The 16,526-nt window shown below is 49.7% G+C and overlaps 1 protein-coding gene across 1 annotated transcript in view; it reads left to right on the forward strand.

Moving 5' to 3' along the window:
- kdm6a (lysine (K)-specific demethylase 6A) overlaps nucleotides 1-16,526 on the forward strand; it is a 117,384-nt gene that overhangs the window by 11,487 nt on the left and 89,371 nt on the right. The window contains exon 5 of the mRNA XM_056289360.1: nucleotides 14,746-14,804. Coding sequence (XP_056145335.1) covers nucleotides 14,746-14,804 — 59 coding nt within the window. The remainder of the gene's footprint in view (nucleotides 1-14,745; nucleotides 14,805-16,526) is intronic.

Genomic DNA, 16,526 nt, shown 5'->3' on the forward strand with positions numbered 1-16,526 from the left:
CTCCACATGTATTGGAGGGGGCGTGTGGTAGTCTGCAGCCCTCCCCGGATCGGCAGAGAGGGTGGAGCAGTGACCGCGACAGTGCGGAAGAGTGGGGTAATAGGTCAAGTACAATTGGGAGAAAAATACAACAAAAAAGAAGAATACAATTTGTTGTAAGAATACAATGTCAAATGAAGTGGCTTTAATTTTCAGGATCAGTCCATCGTACAAACTTTTCAACCTCTAAACTAAAGCCAGATGTGCCGGTGTCTATCTGTACGTCCCAAGATGGCGGCGTCGTCAGAAAACATGGCAACAGAAGTGGTGGGATGACTGCGTGTACAGTCATGTGTAGTATATAGTAAATGGAACGGGAGGACTCGCACATCTTCGAGGACCGCCTGCGTTAATGACTTAACCTCAGGTTAACTGTAGGGCCGTCACAATTATTATTACATAATCACCCGACCGCCATCAATTGACGTGACCGCCATCATTTTGCACAATCGTCAGAATTGTTTCCACTCGTGTGTGTGTATAAAAGCAGCTGGATGAAACTCACAGAGATGTCGTGCTCCATCACTCCCTCCACCTCGTTTTCCACCGTGTGCTGTTTGACTGGCGCTCTTTTCGTCACGACGTCTTGTTGCGCCCCTGGCACATGAGCGGTGAATTAGCGCCAACAAACTGTTTAACTTGAGACGCTTACTCTAGAATATTGGACGACTGCATCTGGACGAGCATGTGTTGACATCAACATCGTGGACGTAGCTGCAGAGCCAGACGCCGCAGCACCGCTGTGGGGACGTGTTGGTTTCGAGCCAAATGAAAATGGAGAGCCCGGTAACTCGGAGGAGGCGTTTTGTCGGATTTGCACCGTGGTGCCCCCAAGGGGTGGCCAGGGGTGGCCACAGCCACCCTGATACTATGCCTTGCCCCCTTGCTGGCCCCCCCAGCCACAAGTCGCATATGCAGAATATGCTTCTGATTATGCAGAATATGCTTCTGATTATGCAGAATATGCTTCTGATTATGCATGATATGCTTCTATCTGATATTTCACGTTAGGTACTGTTCATGGTGTACCACCCCAAGCTTTTCAGTGGCCCCATTTGGCCACCCCTATGAAAAATTTCTGGGGGCGCCACTGGATTTGCAGCAAAAAAGGTGGCAGTCAAAAGCGCTAATATCACAAATTAAAAAAAAAAAACCCTACGGAGCCACCACCCCACCCAATTCGCCGAACTTGGAAAAAGACAGACGGCTCAGAAAGTAGGATAATTGGCCAAGTACAGTTGGGGGGAGAGAGGGGGAAAGGCAGGAGGGAAAAAAAGACAATTAATCGTCAAGTAAAATGTCGTGATGGGGACAGCCCTGATGATGTCTGCTGGAGTCTGAGCTAAAATGTGATGGGGACAGCCCTGATGATGTCTGCTGGACTCTGAGCTAAAATGTGATGGGGACAGCCCTGATGATGTCTGCTGGACTCTGAGCTAAATTGTGATGGGGACAGCCCTGATGATGTCTGCTGGACTCTGAGCTAAAATGTGATGGGGACAGCCCTGATGATGTCTGCTGGACTCTGAGGTAAAATGTGATGGGGACAGCCCTGATGATGTCTGCTGGACTCTGAGCTAAAATGTGATGGGGACAGCCCTGATGATGTCTGCTGCACTCGTAGGTAAAATGTGATGGGGACAGCCCTGATGATGTCTGCTGGACTCTGAGCTAAAATGTGATGGGGACAGCCCTGATGATGCCTGCTGGACTCTGAGCTAAAATGTGATGGGGACAGCCCTGATGATGTCTGCTGGACTCTGAGCTAAAATGTGATGGGGACAGCCCTGATGATGCCTGCTGGACTCTGAGCTAAAATGTGATGGGGACAGCCCTGATGATGCCTGCTGCACTCTTAGCTAAAATGTGATGGGGACAGCCCTGATGATGTCTGCTGGACTCTGAGGTAAAATGTGATGGGGACAGCCCTGATGATGTCTGCTCGACTCTGAGCTAAAATGTGATGGGGACAGCCCTGATGATGTCTGCTGCACTCTGAGGTAAAATGTGATGGGGATAGCCCTGATGTTGTCTGCTGGACTCTGAGGTAAAATGTGATGGGGATAGCCCTGATGATGTCTGCTGGACTCGTAGGTAAAATGTGATGGGGACAGCCCTGATGATGCCTGCTGGACTCGTAGGTAAAATGTGATGGGGACAGCCCTGATGATGTCTGCTGGACTCTGAGGTAAAATGTGATGGGGACAGCCCTGATGATGTCTGCTGGACTCGTAGGTAAAATTTGATGGGGACAGCCCTGATGATGTCTGCTGGACTCTGAGGTAAAATGTAATGGGGACAGCCCTGATGATGCCTGCTGGACTCTGAGGTAAAATGTGATGGGGACAGCCCTGATGATGTCTGCTGGACTCTGAGGTAAAATGTGATGGGGACAGTCCTGATGATGTCTGCTGGACTCTGAGGTAAAATGTGATGGGGACAGTCCTGATGATGTCTGCTGCACTCTGAGCTAAAATGTGATGGGGACAGCCCTGATGATGCCTGCTGGACTCTGAGGTAAAATGTGATGGGGACAGCCCTGATTATGTCTGCTGGACTCTGAGGTAAAATGTGATGGGGACAGTCCTGATGATGCCCGCTGGACTCGTAGGTAAAATGTGATGGGGACAGCCCTGATGATGCCTGCTGGACTCTGAGCTGCTGGCCAGTTGATGACACGTGGTCAGCACTGAGTGTACTGACGGGGACGTGGTGGCGGCAGGGCGGCAGCAGCAGAGCTGAAGTCCACAAACGGCAGTGTGACATGGGCCTTGGGGTTTTCAGAGTGTTGCAAGGTGAAGTGCATTATGGTTAGTCTTGCATCATCAGTGCCACGATAGTCTGTGTGGGTAAGCTGATGAGCATCTCCCTGTCCATTTCTGTTTGACCTCCGCTTCCACGCCGTCATCTTCCCTGCACTGGACGTGTCAACACAACGGACGGCTGTGTGCGGGACATGGTGGGGCGGCGGCTCTCGGCTCGTGGGAAGGGTTTTTAACGGTGTTACGAGTCAGAACAACCGAGTAACTTCGACAGTTGTCTTGCTCGGTTGTGTGTTGTGGAGCTCCGACGTATCTCTGGAGGTGAAAAGGAGCCCTGGTCCACTGGGACATTGGTTTGAGCAGACAGGTCGTTTATTTATTCTTATTTGTGTAACGTTTGGTCCGTTTGTTTAGTTGACATATTGTTTGCCCAGCCCACACCCATGCAGCGCCGTTCCAGTTTGTGTGCTGTAAGGACTGAGAAACTCTAGAAACTCCAGAAACCCTAGAAACTCTAGAAACCAGGACTTCTGATTCTACAATATAAACACTATAAGGAAGTATTTTCTTTGTTTAATCCCACAAGTAACCTTACAACTGGGGACACTGTGACTGTGTTGCCTGTTCCTGACTGTGTAACTGTAGTTACAGACTTCCTCAAAACCATTCCTCTTTTCAGAGCCTGTGGCCGTTGGTGTAAAAGCACTGTTAGAACGGTGAACTGGTCAAGTGAAACCAAGTTTCAGCACCGTCAGGATGCTCGGCTCTCATCATCACCACCAGGGACGCCCCGTGTGTCGGGGCCCAGACATGCCAGACCGACTAGCGGTGACAAAGGCCGGCTGTTGTGTCGCCTCACGTTGCCCGCCGCCTGGGCGCCAAAAAGTAGTACTTGAACACGCCGCAAAGACTGCAGCCGGCGGCCGGCTAGCATGTACGCTCTGCGCCGATTCGCTAAGCTGAACAGCCAATCAGGGTGACCACTCTCACCGATGGGCTCCGCCCATTCAACACGCTGAATTGGCCGAAAAGCTGCCGACGGGTCCGACTAATGCCAACGGTGCGGGACACACCGCAAAGACTAGGGTCACAGACGCTCAGCGACGCCCCGGCATTAGCGCGTCAGGGCCCTTAATGTGTCTCTCTGCAAGTTGTTGTACATTGTTAAAAGCACCCAAGTGTGTTATTTGTTTGTTTTTTGAGAGGGAAAAGCCCAAAGCCTGACCTGATCAGTTATTGTGACATTTTTATGGAGAAGAGAGACGGGAAGTGCAAGGTGGAAGACAGGCTCAGGACGCTGCTTTCAGGCCTGAACCCATGTGGCACACTCATCAGGTTAAACTGTAAGACAGTGGTTCTCTCCCTCTTCTTTTTTTTGGACCCCCCCTTTTCTCCCCAATTGTACCCGACCAATTACCCCACCCGACTCTTCCGAGCCGTCCCGATCGCTGCTCCACCCCTTCTGCTGATCCGGGGAGGGCTGCAGACTACCACATGCCCCCTCCGATACATGTGGAGTCGCCAGCCACTTCTTTTCACCTGACAGTGAGGAGTTTCACCAGGGGGATGTAGCACATGGGAGGATCATGCTGTTCCCCCCAATCACCCTGACCGACCGGAGGAGGCGCTAGTGCAGCGACCAGGACACATACCCACATCCAGCTTCCCACCCACAGACACGGCCAATTGTGTCTGTAGGGACGCCCAGCCTAGCCAGAGGCAACACGGGGATTCGAACTGGAGAGCCCCGTGTTGGTAGGCAACGAAGTAGACCGCCATGCCACCTGGACGCAGACAGTGGTTCTCCATCAGGTCCTCAGAGAGGGTCTTCTGTTCTGCCCTATTTTCTACCTCTATCTGGTTGTATATTCTGCAGTAGTGGTAGTTAATTACATCAGGTCTAACAAAACCCTGGTTGGAGGGCTGGGACACCTGACGTGACAGGTGAGCTGGGGGTCCTTGAGGGCTTGGTTGAGAACACTGGCATACGGCACCCATTTGGGATAATTTTATTGATTAGTGCTGGGCTCTTGCAACATGCTGTTTCTTACATGGTTATTTCTTGACCATCAGCTGTATGACATGGAGTCTGTGGGCGTGGTCATTTTCATGGCCAGCGTGTCTCCCTGCCCACTGCCCAATGACTGCTGGGATAGGCTCCAGCATCCCCGCGACCCTGAGCAGGATAAGTGGTTTGGATAATGGATGGATGGATGGATGGATAGTTATCTCTATTATAGTCATGTTAAGAGATATTACATTTGGTATCTTTTCCCATTGGCATTTTCAAAGCAATATGCATCCAGTGTGTTGACACTGTAACCGCCCCTCTCTACGCTATTTTTCATTCTGTAACCGCCCCTCAGTCTAATTTCTCAGAAGAAACTCTATTCTGCTTGATTGTGATGCCGGTGTTACACCAAAACCTGGGACTGTCTGAAGTTGTCAAATTGTGGAAAAGTGCATGGATTTTGCAGTAAGAAAAAGGACTGTATAAGAAATGAAGGCTAACCACTTTTAAGTTTAGTTGCAGATAGTCCATCCGGGTGGTGTGGCGGTCTATTCCGTTGCCTACCAACACAGGGCGCTCCGGTTCGAATCCCTGTGTTGCCTCCGGCTTGGTCGGGCATCCCTACAGACACAGTTGGCCGTGTCTGCGGGTGGGAAGCCGGATGTGGGTATGTGTCCTGGTCGCTGCACTAGCGCCTCCTCTGGTCGGTTGGGGCGCCTGTTCAGGAGAGAGCGGGAACTGGGGGGAATAGCGTGATCCTGCCACGCGCTACGTCCCCCTGGTGAAACTCCTCACTGTCAGGTGAAAAGAAGCGGCTGGTGACTCCACATGTGTGGGAGGAGGCATGTGGTAGTCTGCAGCCCTCCCTGGATCAGCAGAGGGGGTGGAGCAGAGACCGGGGCGGCTCAGCAAATAGGGTAATTGGCTTAGTACAGGGAGAAAAGGGCGGGGGGGGGGGAGTTTAGTTGCAGATAATTGTGATGAGTGTGAAGATTTATGATGTGATGGTTTGACAATGGGGTCCACTGGGAAATGTAGAGAATTACAAGTTGTGTGCAGTTTGTACTCAGTGTGTAGTGAGGTTTCTATCGTTTGTGCTGATGGCGTGTGCAGTCAGCTGTGATGTGAGGCTGTCTAGACTGTCCTCCTCCTGCTCCTGGTGTGGGCTGATGGCCTGGTTTGGTAAGGTGTTGTCTTGTGGAGGAAGGCCCATTATCCAGAGGTGTCTGGGGCTTTACGCTGACCGGCTGTGACAGCTCCGATCTCCCGGGACGCAGATAAAAACCACAGCGTGGTGAGAATATGAAGTCGTCTTTCTCCTCAGCCGGAATATTTGTGTGGATTACAGCAAATTGGACCGCGGTAGGAAAATATTGGGCGCACATTCGGAGTTGTTCACTGACCAGGGGTCTGCTGTTAGGACGGAGCTGACGGAGCAGACTGGTGACGGGATGTTGAGGTGAAAAGGGAGGCGTTTGGTCTCAATCATGGAGTATTACGGCACGTTGACCCGGGTCTAGGGGTGGGGTGATATGTCTGATATACCCGATGTATTCAGCTTGTTCTACATGGCTCCGCGTTTTTGGTTTTTACCGATTTTCACCGAAAAACACTCAAAGGTTTTTTAAAAGGAGCAGATCGGTTTAAACTGATTTTCACCCGGATTTTATGTTTCCACGGATCCAAAAGTTGTTCCTGTTCATGTGAGGTTATGTAACAGTGTCTTCTTGTGGCGAAATTCGGCATGCTGGATGGCTTTGAAAAATAAAAAAACCAGAAACGCCACGCCTTGGGTGTAGTAAATGACTACATCGCCAACGTGGAGTACAAATTACAAGCCGCCGGCATGACCACTCTCCTGGGCGAGTGTGTGACGTATGTAGGCCAGGCATGTGTTGTGGTGGGTGGAGGGAACAGGGACGGGGCCTGGAGAGAGCGGAAGTGAAGCGCTAAAGCGAGTTCATTAGGGGTGTGAGGAAATATCGACGCGCTCGAGTATCACGATATTATCTTTTGCGATACTGTATCGAGTCTCAAAACACTGTGTGGGTTTCTAGTTGTTTACATGTAAAGGTTCGTGACAAACATGTTGTGTTGTGTGTAACCCCACGACCGCTAGATGGCGGTGTTGTAATCTATCTTCAGCCATGTGACTCTTCCGCGCAAACTGAGACAGGAAGTAGCCTAAGCACAAAGAAACCAGGCCCGTGAAACCGCAACATATCACCATATATTGACTCGTAACCCCTGTAGCGAGATGCGTACCGAGTCGCCAGGTTCTCGCCATTACACAACCCCGGAGCTTGTGCGTGCTGGGTTGGGAAGCGGTAGCAGAAGATGAGGCGGGCGAACTGGTTCTCAGAAGAAACGGCGCTGGACTTGTTGCTTTGAGCCGTGTTCCTCCCACTGCGCGTGTGCAGTCGCTGCCGTGGGCGATGCGTTACAAATCGTGGCGACTCGACTCCCTCGTGGACGACCTAAAAGGGACGTTTAGTAGGACGTGCTCGCAACTGATGTATGAACACACAGAGCCCAACAAATGACGACAACAAGCGGGCGTCTGGACGGTTTTGTGCTTGTTGCTAAGGGCCTTCGTTGAGCTTGAGCTCTATGGAGCTAGGCTACAGTATGTAGGCCTATGTCATGCCAGTGTTAATTTCACTCTGAGAGCTGTTAAAAACCCATGTGTGCGTTTGCCTGGTTTGAATAAAAACTGTTTTGTTGAACGGGTTGTGATTTCCCCCTTTTTTGCATCCAAGATGAACTGGGTATTTAATAGATTAATTAGCTTTTTTTTTTAGCCCCCCTCCCCCCCTTTATTCCCAATTGTACCCGGCTAATTGCCCCACTCTTCCAAGCCATCCTAGTTGTTGCTCCATCCCCTCTGCCAGTCCGGGGAGGGCTGCAGACTACCACATGCCTCCTCCAATACATGTGGAGTCACCAGCCGCCGCTTTTCACCTGACACTGAGGAGTTTCACCAGGGGGACGTAGTGCGTGGGAGGATCACGCTATTCCCCCAGTTCCCCCTCCCCCCCCCAAACAGGCGCCCCGACCGACCAGAGGAGGCGCTAGTGCAGCCACCAGGGCACAATTGTGTCTGTGACATGGGGAGAAGTGCTTCTTGACCAATACTTACATTTTTGGGGAATGTGTTCATTTTAAAATCAAGACTGCTGTTCTGTTGATTGTGGCCCGTTGTGGTTCAACGTGGGCTCAACTGAACCAAGGTGAAACACACCGTTTCCTTCTTCAGTTTGATGTCACAGTCCATTTCTTTCTTTCTTAAACATCTGTCGGTGCTGTTTCTTCTTGTGCTCCTCTGCTCTCCTACTTGCTGCTCATGCTGCACATTGCTTTCCTCCCCAAGCTTCATGTTGTGTGTTTGTGTATCTGTTGGAATATTTCTGGCTTAGTGAAGCGACCCCCGTCCTCGTCTGTCCAGCAGACTTTCTCCGTGTCCTCGTCTGCACCGCCTGTCAGTACTAAACGCCTCGCTCAGCACTCTGAAGGATTTGGTCCAAAGAAGATTTCTTCTCCATAAGCCTGACCGGCACACAACTGCATGTGGAAATATTTTATTCTAGAATGATCTGCACACAACCGCATGTAGAACATGTATTCTTGAATGATCTGCACACACCATATGTAAATGTTTTATTCTAGAATGATCTGCACACAACCACGTGTAGAACTATTCTAGAATAAGCCACAAAAAACTGCATATAGAAATTTTATTCGAGAATATGCACACAACAGCACGCAGAAATACTTCATTCTAGAATTATCTGCACACAACTGCACGTAGAAATATTTTATTCTAGAATGATCTGCACACAACCGCATGTAGACATTTTATTCTTGAATGATCTGCACACAACAGAATGTAAATGTTTTATTCTATAATGATCTGCACACAACTGCACGTAGAAAAGTTTTATTCTGGAATGATCTGCACAGAACCGCATGTAGAAATATTTTATTCTAGAATAACTTTTTTCCTTTTTACACCCACCCTCTTACTGTATGCGTTCGCCAACTGCATCTCTCCGGTCGGCAGTCTGGAAGGAGACGTCCCCCCACTTTCGTGACAAGGCGACTCCAGGCCGAACCACTGTTTTTGTGACACACACAGAGACGCATTCATGTGATGAACACAAGCCGACTCCACCCCCCTCCCGAAGACAGCGTTGCCAGTTATTGCTGCGTCATCGAGTCCGGCCGTAGTCGGATCTGACGAGACCGGGGCGCGAACCCCGGTCCCCAGTGGGCAACTGCATCGACACAAAGCCGATGCTAAGACCGCTACACCACCGCGGACCCTAGAGTGTAACCTTTTGTGGAACTATTTTCAGACAGCCTGCATTCTGAAAATGTATCCTCATCTATTGTATTTGTGTTTGCTGTGATATTAGAGTCATTAAATCAACACAAATATACTTGTTACTCTTGTGTAGGTATGTGTTACCATGCATTTGTATAAGAGGAGCTTTGTGTCAGCTTCTGAAAACATTCAGTTTGTTGTTTTGACTCAGATGACTTCTACATATTGTGAAGTGAAACTGCCCCATTAATACTAAATCCATTTATCAAATACGTGCCTGTCGCGTCAGGCCGCAGACACTAGAGGAGTGGTCTGGTTATGTGGCCTAGTTTTCATTCTTGCACAGGGTAAATGATGAGATGTGCCGTCAGTGTTTGTGTGGACTGTGGCTTTATAGCGCTGTAGTAACAGGAGGGGTTTATCATCTCTGGTGCTGGTAGTGTCTAAGGGCCATGACACACCGACCGTCGGCCAATGTCAGGCCGTCGGTGAGCGTCGGTGGCCCTAGTTTTTGCGGTGTGTCCTGCACTAGTCGGACCCCTGTCGGCAGCTTTTCAGCCCGTCGGTGAGGGCGGTCACTCTGATCGGCCCAGTGCAGAATATACATGCTAGCTGGCCGTCGGCTGCAGTCTTTGCGGTGTGTTCAAGTGCTACTTTTTGGCCCAGACGGCAGGCGACGTGGGGCGACGCAACAGTAGGCCTTCGTCGCCGCTAGTCGGTTTGGTGTGTCTGGGCCCTAAGCCTGCCCAAGTCCCCCCGAGCAAGCACTCAGAATGCCATGTGTATGTATGTAAGTGGAGAGTTGGGCTTGCGTGAACCATCTGCTCAGTACTGAGCAGAAAGTGGAATGCCATCATTAGTCTTAATAGAGATGAAGTGGTGACGGTTTTATGATTAACCACAGTAGAATTCCCGAAGGTTGGTATTACTGTTTCAAATTTTAATTATCATTAAAACCGTGTTTGATAGGGCGTGCGGGTAGCGTGGCGGTCTATTCCGTTGCCTACCAACACGGGGCTCGCCGGTTCGAATCCCCGTGTCACCTCCGGCTTGGTCGGGTGTCCCCCACAGACACAGTTGGCCGTGTCTGCGGGTGGGAAGCCGGATTTGGGTATGTGTCCTGGTCACTGCACTAGCGCCTCCTCTGGTCGGTCGGGCCGCCTGTTCGGGGGGGAGGGGGAACTGGGGGGGAATAGCGGGATCCTCACACGCGCTACGCCCCCCTGGTAACAGTAAATGCTGTCCAGTATCAACCAAAGTTAGCATCAGTCTCCCAGATGCTGCAGGGCGCCTTCCTGTTTAGTGGTTATTGGCGGTTGGCAGGCAGGCTTCGGGGGCGTTGCTGTCGCTGACTGGACGGGGGAGTGGAGCCAGGCGCATGCCATGAGGTTTCGTGTCAGGGAACACGCCTGGCCGATACGGTGACACGTCAGCTAGGCACACGTGAGGACGCTAAACGTGTCTTATGAGCGCCAGCGGCACGCTTCAGCACGCCCGCTGTGTGGAAGCACTTCGAAGTATCTCAAACGGACAACAGACATGCTGTCTGCAACGCTTATAAAACCCCAGCGATGCGAGGAGGGCAAACCACCCTCCTTTAACACCACCGCCTTAACGATGCATCCTAAGAGCCGCCGTCCTGAACTCAACGAGGCGTTTCTGAAAAGCGGGCGAGAAAAAATGGTGCCAGCAAAAACCTGTCTGCAGACTTCACTTCCGTCACGTGACAAAGCTAGTGCTGCGTTCCGTTCAAAGTCCGAGGTCGGAATTCCCTGGTTGGAATTTCCAATTCCAAGCGTTCCAGGTGCACGACTCCAAACATAAACAAAAAACATGGCTGACCGTGATAAACTGGTGTTTTCATTGGCACCTGTCTAGATAATTGAATTGCCAGCAGTGCAGCCTCCTTGCATATGTAACGAAACAGGACTAACCTGTGCAGAGACTTTCAGAGATCGTTCACCATAACCAGATATTTGATAAAATATTGTCGACATATTTTGACATCAGTTGACGTGCAGAACAGGTTTTACTATATGATAGCATGTGTTATTGTAATTAAACCATGGCAAATATACTTTACGCTGTCTTTTAGTTGATGCTTAACCATTTACACTATGCACCTCCATGGCTGCTGCCGTTGCTGTGTGACATCAGACAACTGCTTCTCCATGAAGTCGGGGTAGATGGACCCCCCCCCCCTTTTCTTCCAATTGTACCCGACCAATTACCCCTCTCTTCCGAGTCGTCCCAGTTGCTGCTTCACCCCCTCTGCTGATCTGGGGAGGGCTGCAGACTACCACATGTCTCCTCTGATACATGTGGAGTCGCCAGCCGCTTCTTTTCGCCCGGCAGTGAGGAGTTTCACCAGGGGGCGTAGCACGTGGGAAGATCACACTATTCCCCCCAGTTCCCCCTCCCCCCCGAACAGGCGCCCCGACCGACCAGAGGAAGCGCTAGTGCAGCGACCAGGACACACACCCACATCCGGCTTCCACCCACTACCTTCGGCTTGGTCGGGCGTCCTTACAGACACAAATGACTGTCTGTGGGTGGGAAGCCGGATGTGGGTATATGTCCTGGTCGCTGCACTAGCGCCTCCTGTGGTCGGTCGGGGCGCCTGTTCGGGGGGGAATAGCGTGTCCCTCCCATGCGCTACGTCCCCCTGGTGAAACTCCTCACTGTCAGGTGAAAAGAAGCGCTGGTGATTCCACATATCGGAGGAGGCATGTGGTAGTCTGCATCCCTCCCCGCATCAGCAGAGGGGGTGGAGCAGCAACCGGGATGGCTAGGAAGAGGGGGGTAATTGGCCGGGTAAAATTGACAGAGAAAAGGGGGGGGGGCCGGCCGTTTAGTAAATGTAGTGGCGGTCCAGCCATGTACTTGGTTTTGACCTGGTCTTGTTCCGTCAGGACTGTCTCAGGGAAGCCTCATACAAACCTGTTAAAGTAGGATGAGATTCATGTTTTCCTTTGAAAATGTTGACTTACAAACTAAATGTGGCATATTTTACATGTAGTCCATGCTGACGCAATGTCCTGGTTTTTCACGAGTGCATGTCTACGTTTATAAGACCGAAAAATTCCCAGATTGTTAAACTGATTTTCACCCGGATTTTACGTTTCCATGGATCCAAAGGTTGTTCCTGTTCTTGTGAGGTTATGTAACAGTGTCCTCTTGTGGAGAAATCTGGCATGCTGGATGGCTTTGAAAAATAAAAACCGAAAACGCCGAGCCTTGGAAATATTTCATGTCTGTATCTTCAACAAGTAGGCCGTCATCGGTTAATGTTCGTCCAGGAGAGACTTGGCGTTCTCTTCAATGAAAATGTGTATGTATTGGTATCAGCTAGGGGTGTCACCATTCTCCAAATCCCCGATTCAGTTTGTCTTTCAATTTGAATATCACGGTTCGATTGGATTTAAAAAAGCTTTTTTTTCCAGCACTGACTGCTGTACCATTGTCAGACCGTTGAGTCTTGAGTTGTAAAGATCAGCACATCATTGGATTTGTGCCCTGACAACTGCCATTTACGTTTTCGAATTCTTCTTTAAAAAGACAGGCTACATGGTATCACGTGTGATGTAACCCGCATATTGTTTTTTTTTAATGTACCACGCTAAGGCCATATGGTCAAATTTAAATAATTCAAAATGTCATAACTAACCTACTTCACCAGTCAATTGGGAAAAAACTGTTTGGGCGGCACGATGGCGCAGTGCTGTCACCTCATAGCAAGAAGGTCCTGGGTTGGAATCCCGGGGTTGTCCAACCTTTGGGGGTTGTCCAACCTTTGGGGGGTCATCCCGGGTTGTCCTCTGTGTGGAGTTTGCATGCTCTCTTCGTGTCTGCAGTGGGTTTTCTCCTGGTGCAGACCCCTGTTGGCAGCTTTTCGGCCGATTCAGCGTGTTGAATTGCTGGAGCCCGTCGGTGAGAGAGGTCACTCTGATTGGCTGTTCAACTTAGCGAATCAGTGCAGAGCGTATATGCTAGCTGGCCGTCAGCTGTAGTCTTTGCGGTGTGTTCAAGTGCTACTTTTTGGCCCAGGCAACGTGAGGCGACGACACAGCCAGCCTTTGTCGCCGCTAGTTGGTTTGGTGTGTCTGGGCCCTTAGGGTCAGTGTTCCTGTCTGTGCCCCTGACCCAGGCATGGCAAGAAGAACTGGAGTTGGTCCCTGGGGCGCTGCACGGCAGCTGCCCACTGCTCCTAGCTACACAGCTAGCTACCCAGCTAGCTACACAGCTAGGATGGCTTAAATGCAGAGCGTAACTTCCCTACGGGGATCATTAGAGTCACTAGATGGCGTATGTCTGCGATGTGTTCGATGTTGATGTGACTCGCGGGGAAGGTCAAATGTGGCCACACCGGACACCTCGGGGGATCAGGAGGATTTTCCAGTTCTACTGTTTCTCCGTCCTCCCTGGCTGCCGCAGTGGCCCTGCTGTCTCCAGACATGCAGCTGCAGGCTGCCGGTGAGCTGTGCTGCGACGTCTTTGTAGTGGTGTGTTGGTTTTTCTTCGTGGCTGGAGAGGAAAGCAATACTGGGAGAATCACCGATCCTGCTCTCGATTTGGAAGGGAGAAATTAAAAACTCATTTCAATTTAGAATTGAACTCGTGACACTCCTGGTATCGGCAGTCGGTCAAAATGAGTTTGAAAATATCGGCATATCAAATATTGCCAAAAATCCAATATCGTGGGGCGCCCTGGTAGCCGAATGGTTATGGTGCATGCCACATAACTGATGGTTCGAGTCCAGCCAGAGACCTTTGTTGCATGTTGTACCCAGCTCTCTCTAAAATGGCAAAAAATAAAATAAAATCCAATATCGTACATCCGTACTGTAATAATACCACGATCTGCGGCTACTTTCGGCTGCTCCCGTTAGGGGCCTTCACAGCGGTCGTCTGTTTCCGATAATATTGATAATCTGTTTCCAATACCACAATAATATAGGTAATCATTTCCAATACCACGATGATATTGATAATCTGTTTCCAATACCACGATAATATTGGTAATAATTTCCAATACCACGACAATATTGATAATTGTTTCCAATGCCACGATAATATTGATAATCTGTTTCCAATACCACGATAATTTTGATAATCTGTTTCCAATACCACGATAATTTTGATCATCTGTTTCCAATACCACGATAATATTGATAATCTGTTTCCAATACCATGATAATGTTGATAATCTGTTTCCAATACCACAATGATATTGACAATCTGTTTCCAATACCACAATAATATTGATAATCGTGACACTTTTGGTCACTTTAATTGTGACCAAAACTGTGAAAATTGTGACATTTTCATCTCTGTGGTCTCATTAAAAGTTAAGGGGTGACCAGAGAGTTTTGTGTGCTAAACTGTAACACGAGGAAGCCTTCGTCCTTCTTCTGAAACACTGTCACATGAATTTAGGGACCGCCATTTCTCCGGTCCCGTCACTGAGAGTAACGTCTTCATGTGAGAGCTGTCATTGAAAGCTAGCAGAGCCTGGCCAGAAGGCTCCGGTAGCAGCTAGCGATGCTTTAAACCAGCATGTCGGTGTGCCTGCTCTTCATAACACATCTACGGTGTTGTTTTTCTTTCAGAACGCTGCCTTTTTATACGGCCTCGGCATGGTTTACTTCCATTACAATGCGTTTCAGTGGTAAGTACACCTCCCCGGGTTTACATTCACTTCTGACTGCACTGTTGCTTGTGTGGGCGACTCGCACAGCCTCTTCTTGTGTCTTTCTACATCCTTTAACCTTGTGTTGTCTTGCAGCTATGTCATCGTGCTAGCACGTTTCTGTTGTGCGGTGCATGTGTGGGTGATCACTGAAATGTTATGTGAGAGGTACAACTGTAAGTCGATGTCAGTGAAGATGACGACGAAGAAGTTGTTGAACTTATTACCCCTCAGTTTAGCCCATGTTCATAGATGTCTTGCTATTCCTAAGTACACACACACATAGAGCATTGGATCAGTGTGTTTGTGTCCTGGTTTGAACTGTCCCCTCTTGAAAGAGTTCACGATGGCGTGCGGAAAGGCATCCAGCCCCCGTGGGGCCTCCAGCAGCCCAGCTGTTTGTCAAGTGTTGGCCTTGTGCTGCCGGGGCCCCGGCGATTGACTATTTAAAAGAACCAACAGCCTTTTCAGAAGAGCTGGATCCAAACCTGCTTGTTAATATTGACACATCGGGGCGTCCGGGTGGCGTGGCGGTCTGTTCCGTTGGCTTCTAACACAGGGATCGCCGGTTCAAATCCCCCTGTTACCTCCAGCTTGGTCGGGCGTCCCTACAGACACAATTGGCCGTGTCTGTGGGTGGGAAACCTGATGTGGGTATGTGTCCTGGTCGCTGCACTAGCGCCTCCTCTGGTTGGTCGGGGCGCCTGTTCAGGAGAGAGGGGGAACTGGGGGGAATAGCCTGAGCCTCCCACGCGCTACGTCCCCCTGGTGAAACTCGTCACTGTCAGGTGAAAAGAAGTGGCTGGTGACTCCACATGTATGGGAGGAGGCATGTGGTAGTCTGCAGCCCTCCCCGGATCAGCAGAGGGGGCGGAGCAGCTCACATCTGTCAAGTCAAGTCAGTCTGCAGGTCAGTCTTAGTCAGGAGGTCCTCATCATGGAGGATTCCACATAAACCATGTGAAGGCGTCAGAAATCCTCAGCTGGCTTGTGTACATGCTCTGGTGTCATGTCTGCTCAGCTCACGGCCAGTAAGACCGGGAGCGCTGGGACGGCAGCTCATTACATCAAGAATTTTTAAAGGACACTGTTAGTCTGATTCCTCCGGGCTGCCTTCCCAGTCCCTTTCAGAACCAGAACCGGAATCGTGTTTACTGGCCGTGTAGGTTTGCACATACATGGAATGTGAGTCCGGTTCCGTGGCTCTCTCGGTGTACTTAACATAGAATAACAACACTGCAACACAACAGTCTTCACATATACACACAAGCACTGACTTATACAGGAGAAGTAAGAGGTGGTAAGGTGCAGTGGTGCAGACACTATATCAGAGATGCTGACATACTACATGTTAGCTGCTTACTGACATACTACATGTTAGCTGCTTACTGACATACTACATGTCTGAGGTACATGTACATGACAGAGTGTACCAGTATACCTACAATGCACAGTACAGTATGTACAACATGTACATCACAGTATATACAACATGTACAGTACAGTATGTACAACATGTACAGTACAGTATATACTACATGTACAGTACAGTGTATACAACATGTACAGTACAGTATATACAACATGTACAGTACAGTATGTACAACATATACAGTACAGTATATACTACATGGTTGGATGTATTGACAGTATTAAGTATTCATCTGAATGACAGCCCGTGGAAAGAAACTGTTTTTACAT

The sequence above is a fragment of the Lampris incognitus genome, chromosome 11 (genome assembly GCF_029633865.1).
Source record: "Lampris incognitus isolate fLamInc1 chromosome 11, fLamInc1.hap2, whole genome shotgun sequence".
Taxonomy (NCBI): domain Eukaryota; kingdom Metazoa; phylum Chordata; class Actinopteri; order Lampriformes; family Lampridae; genus Lampris; species Lampris incognitus.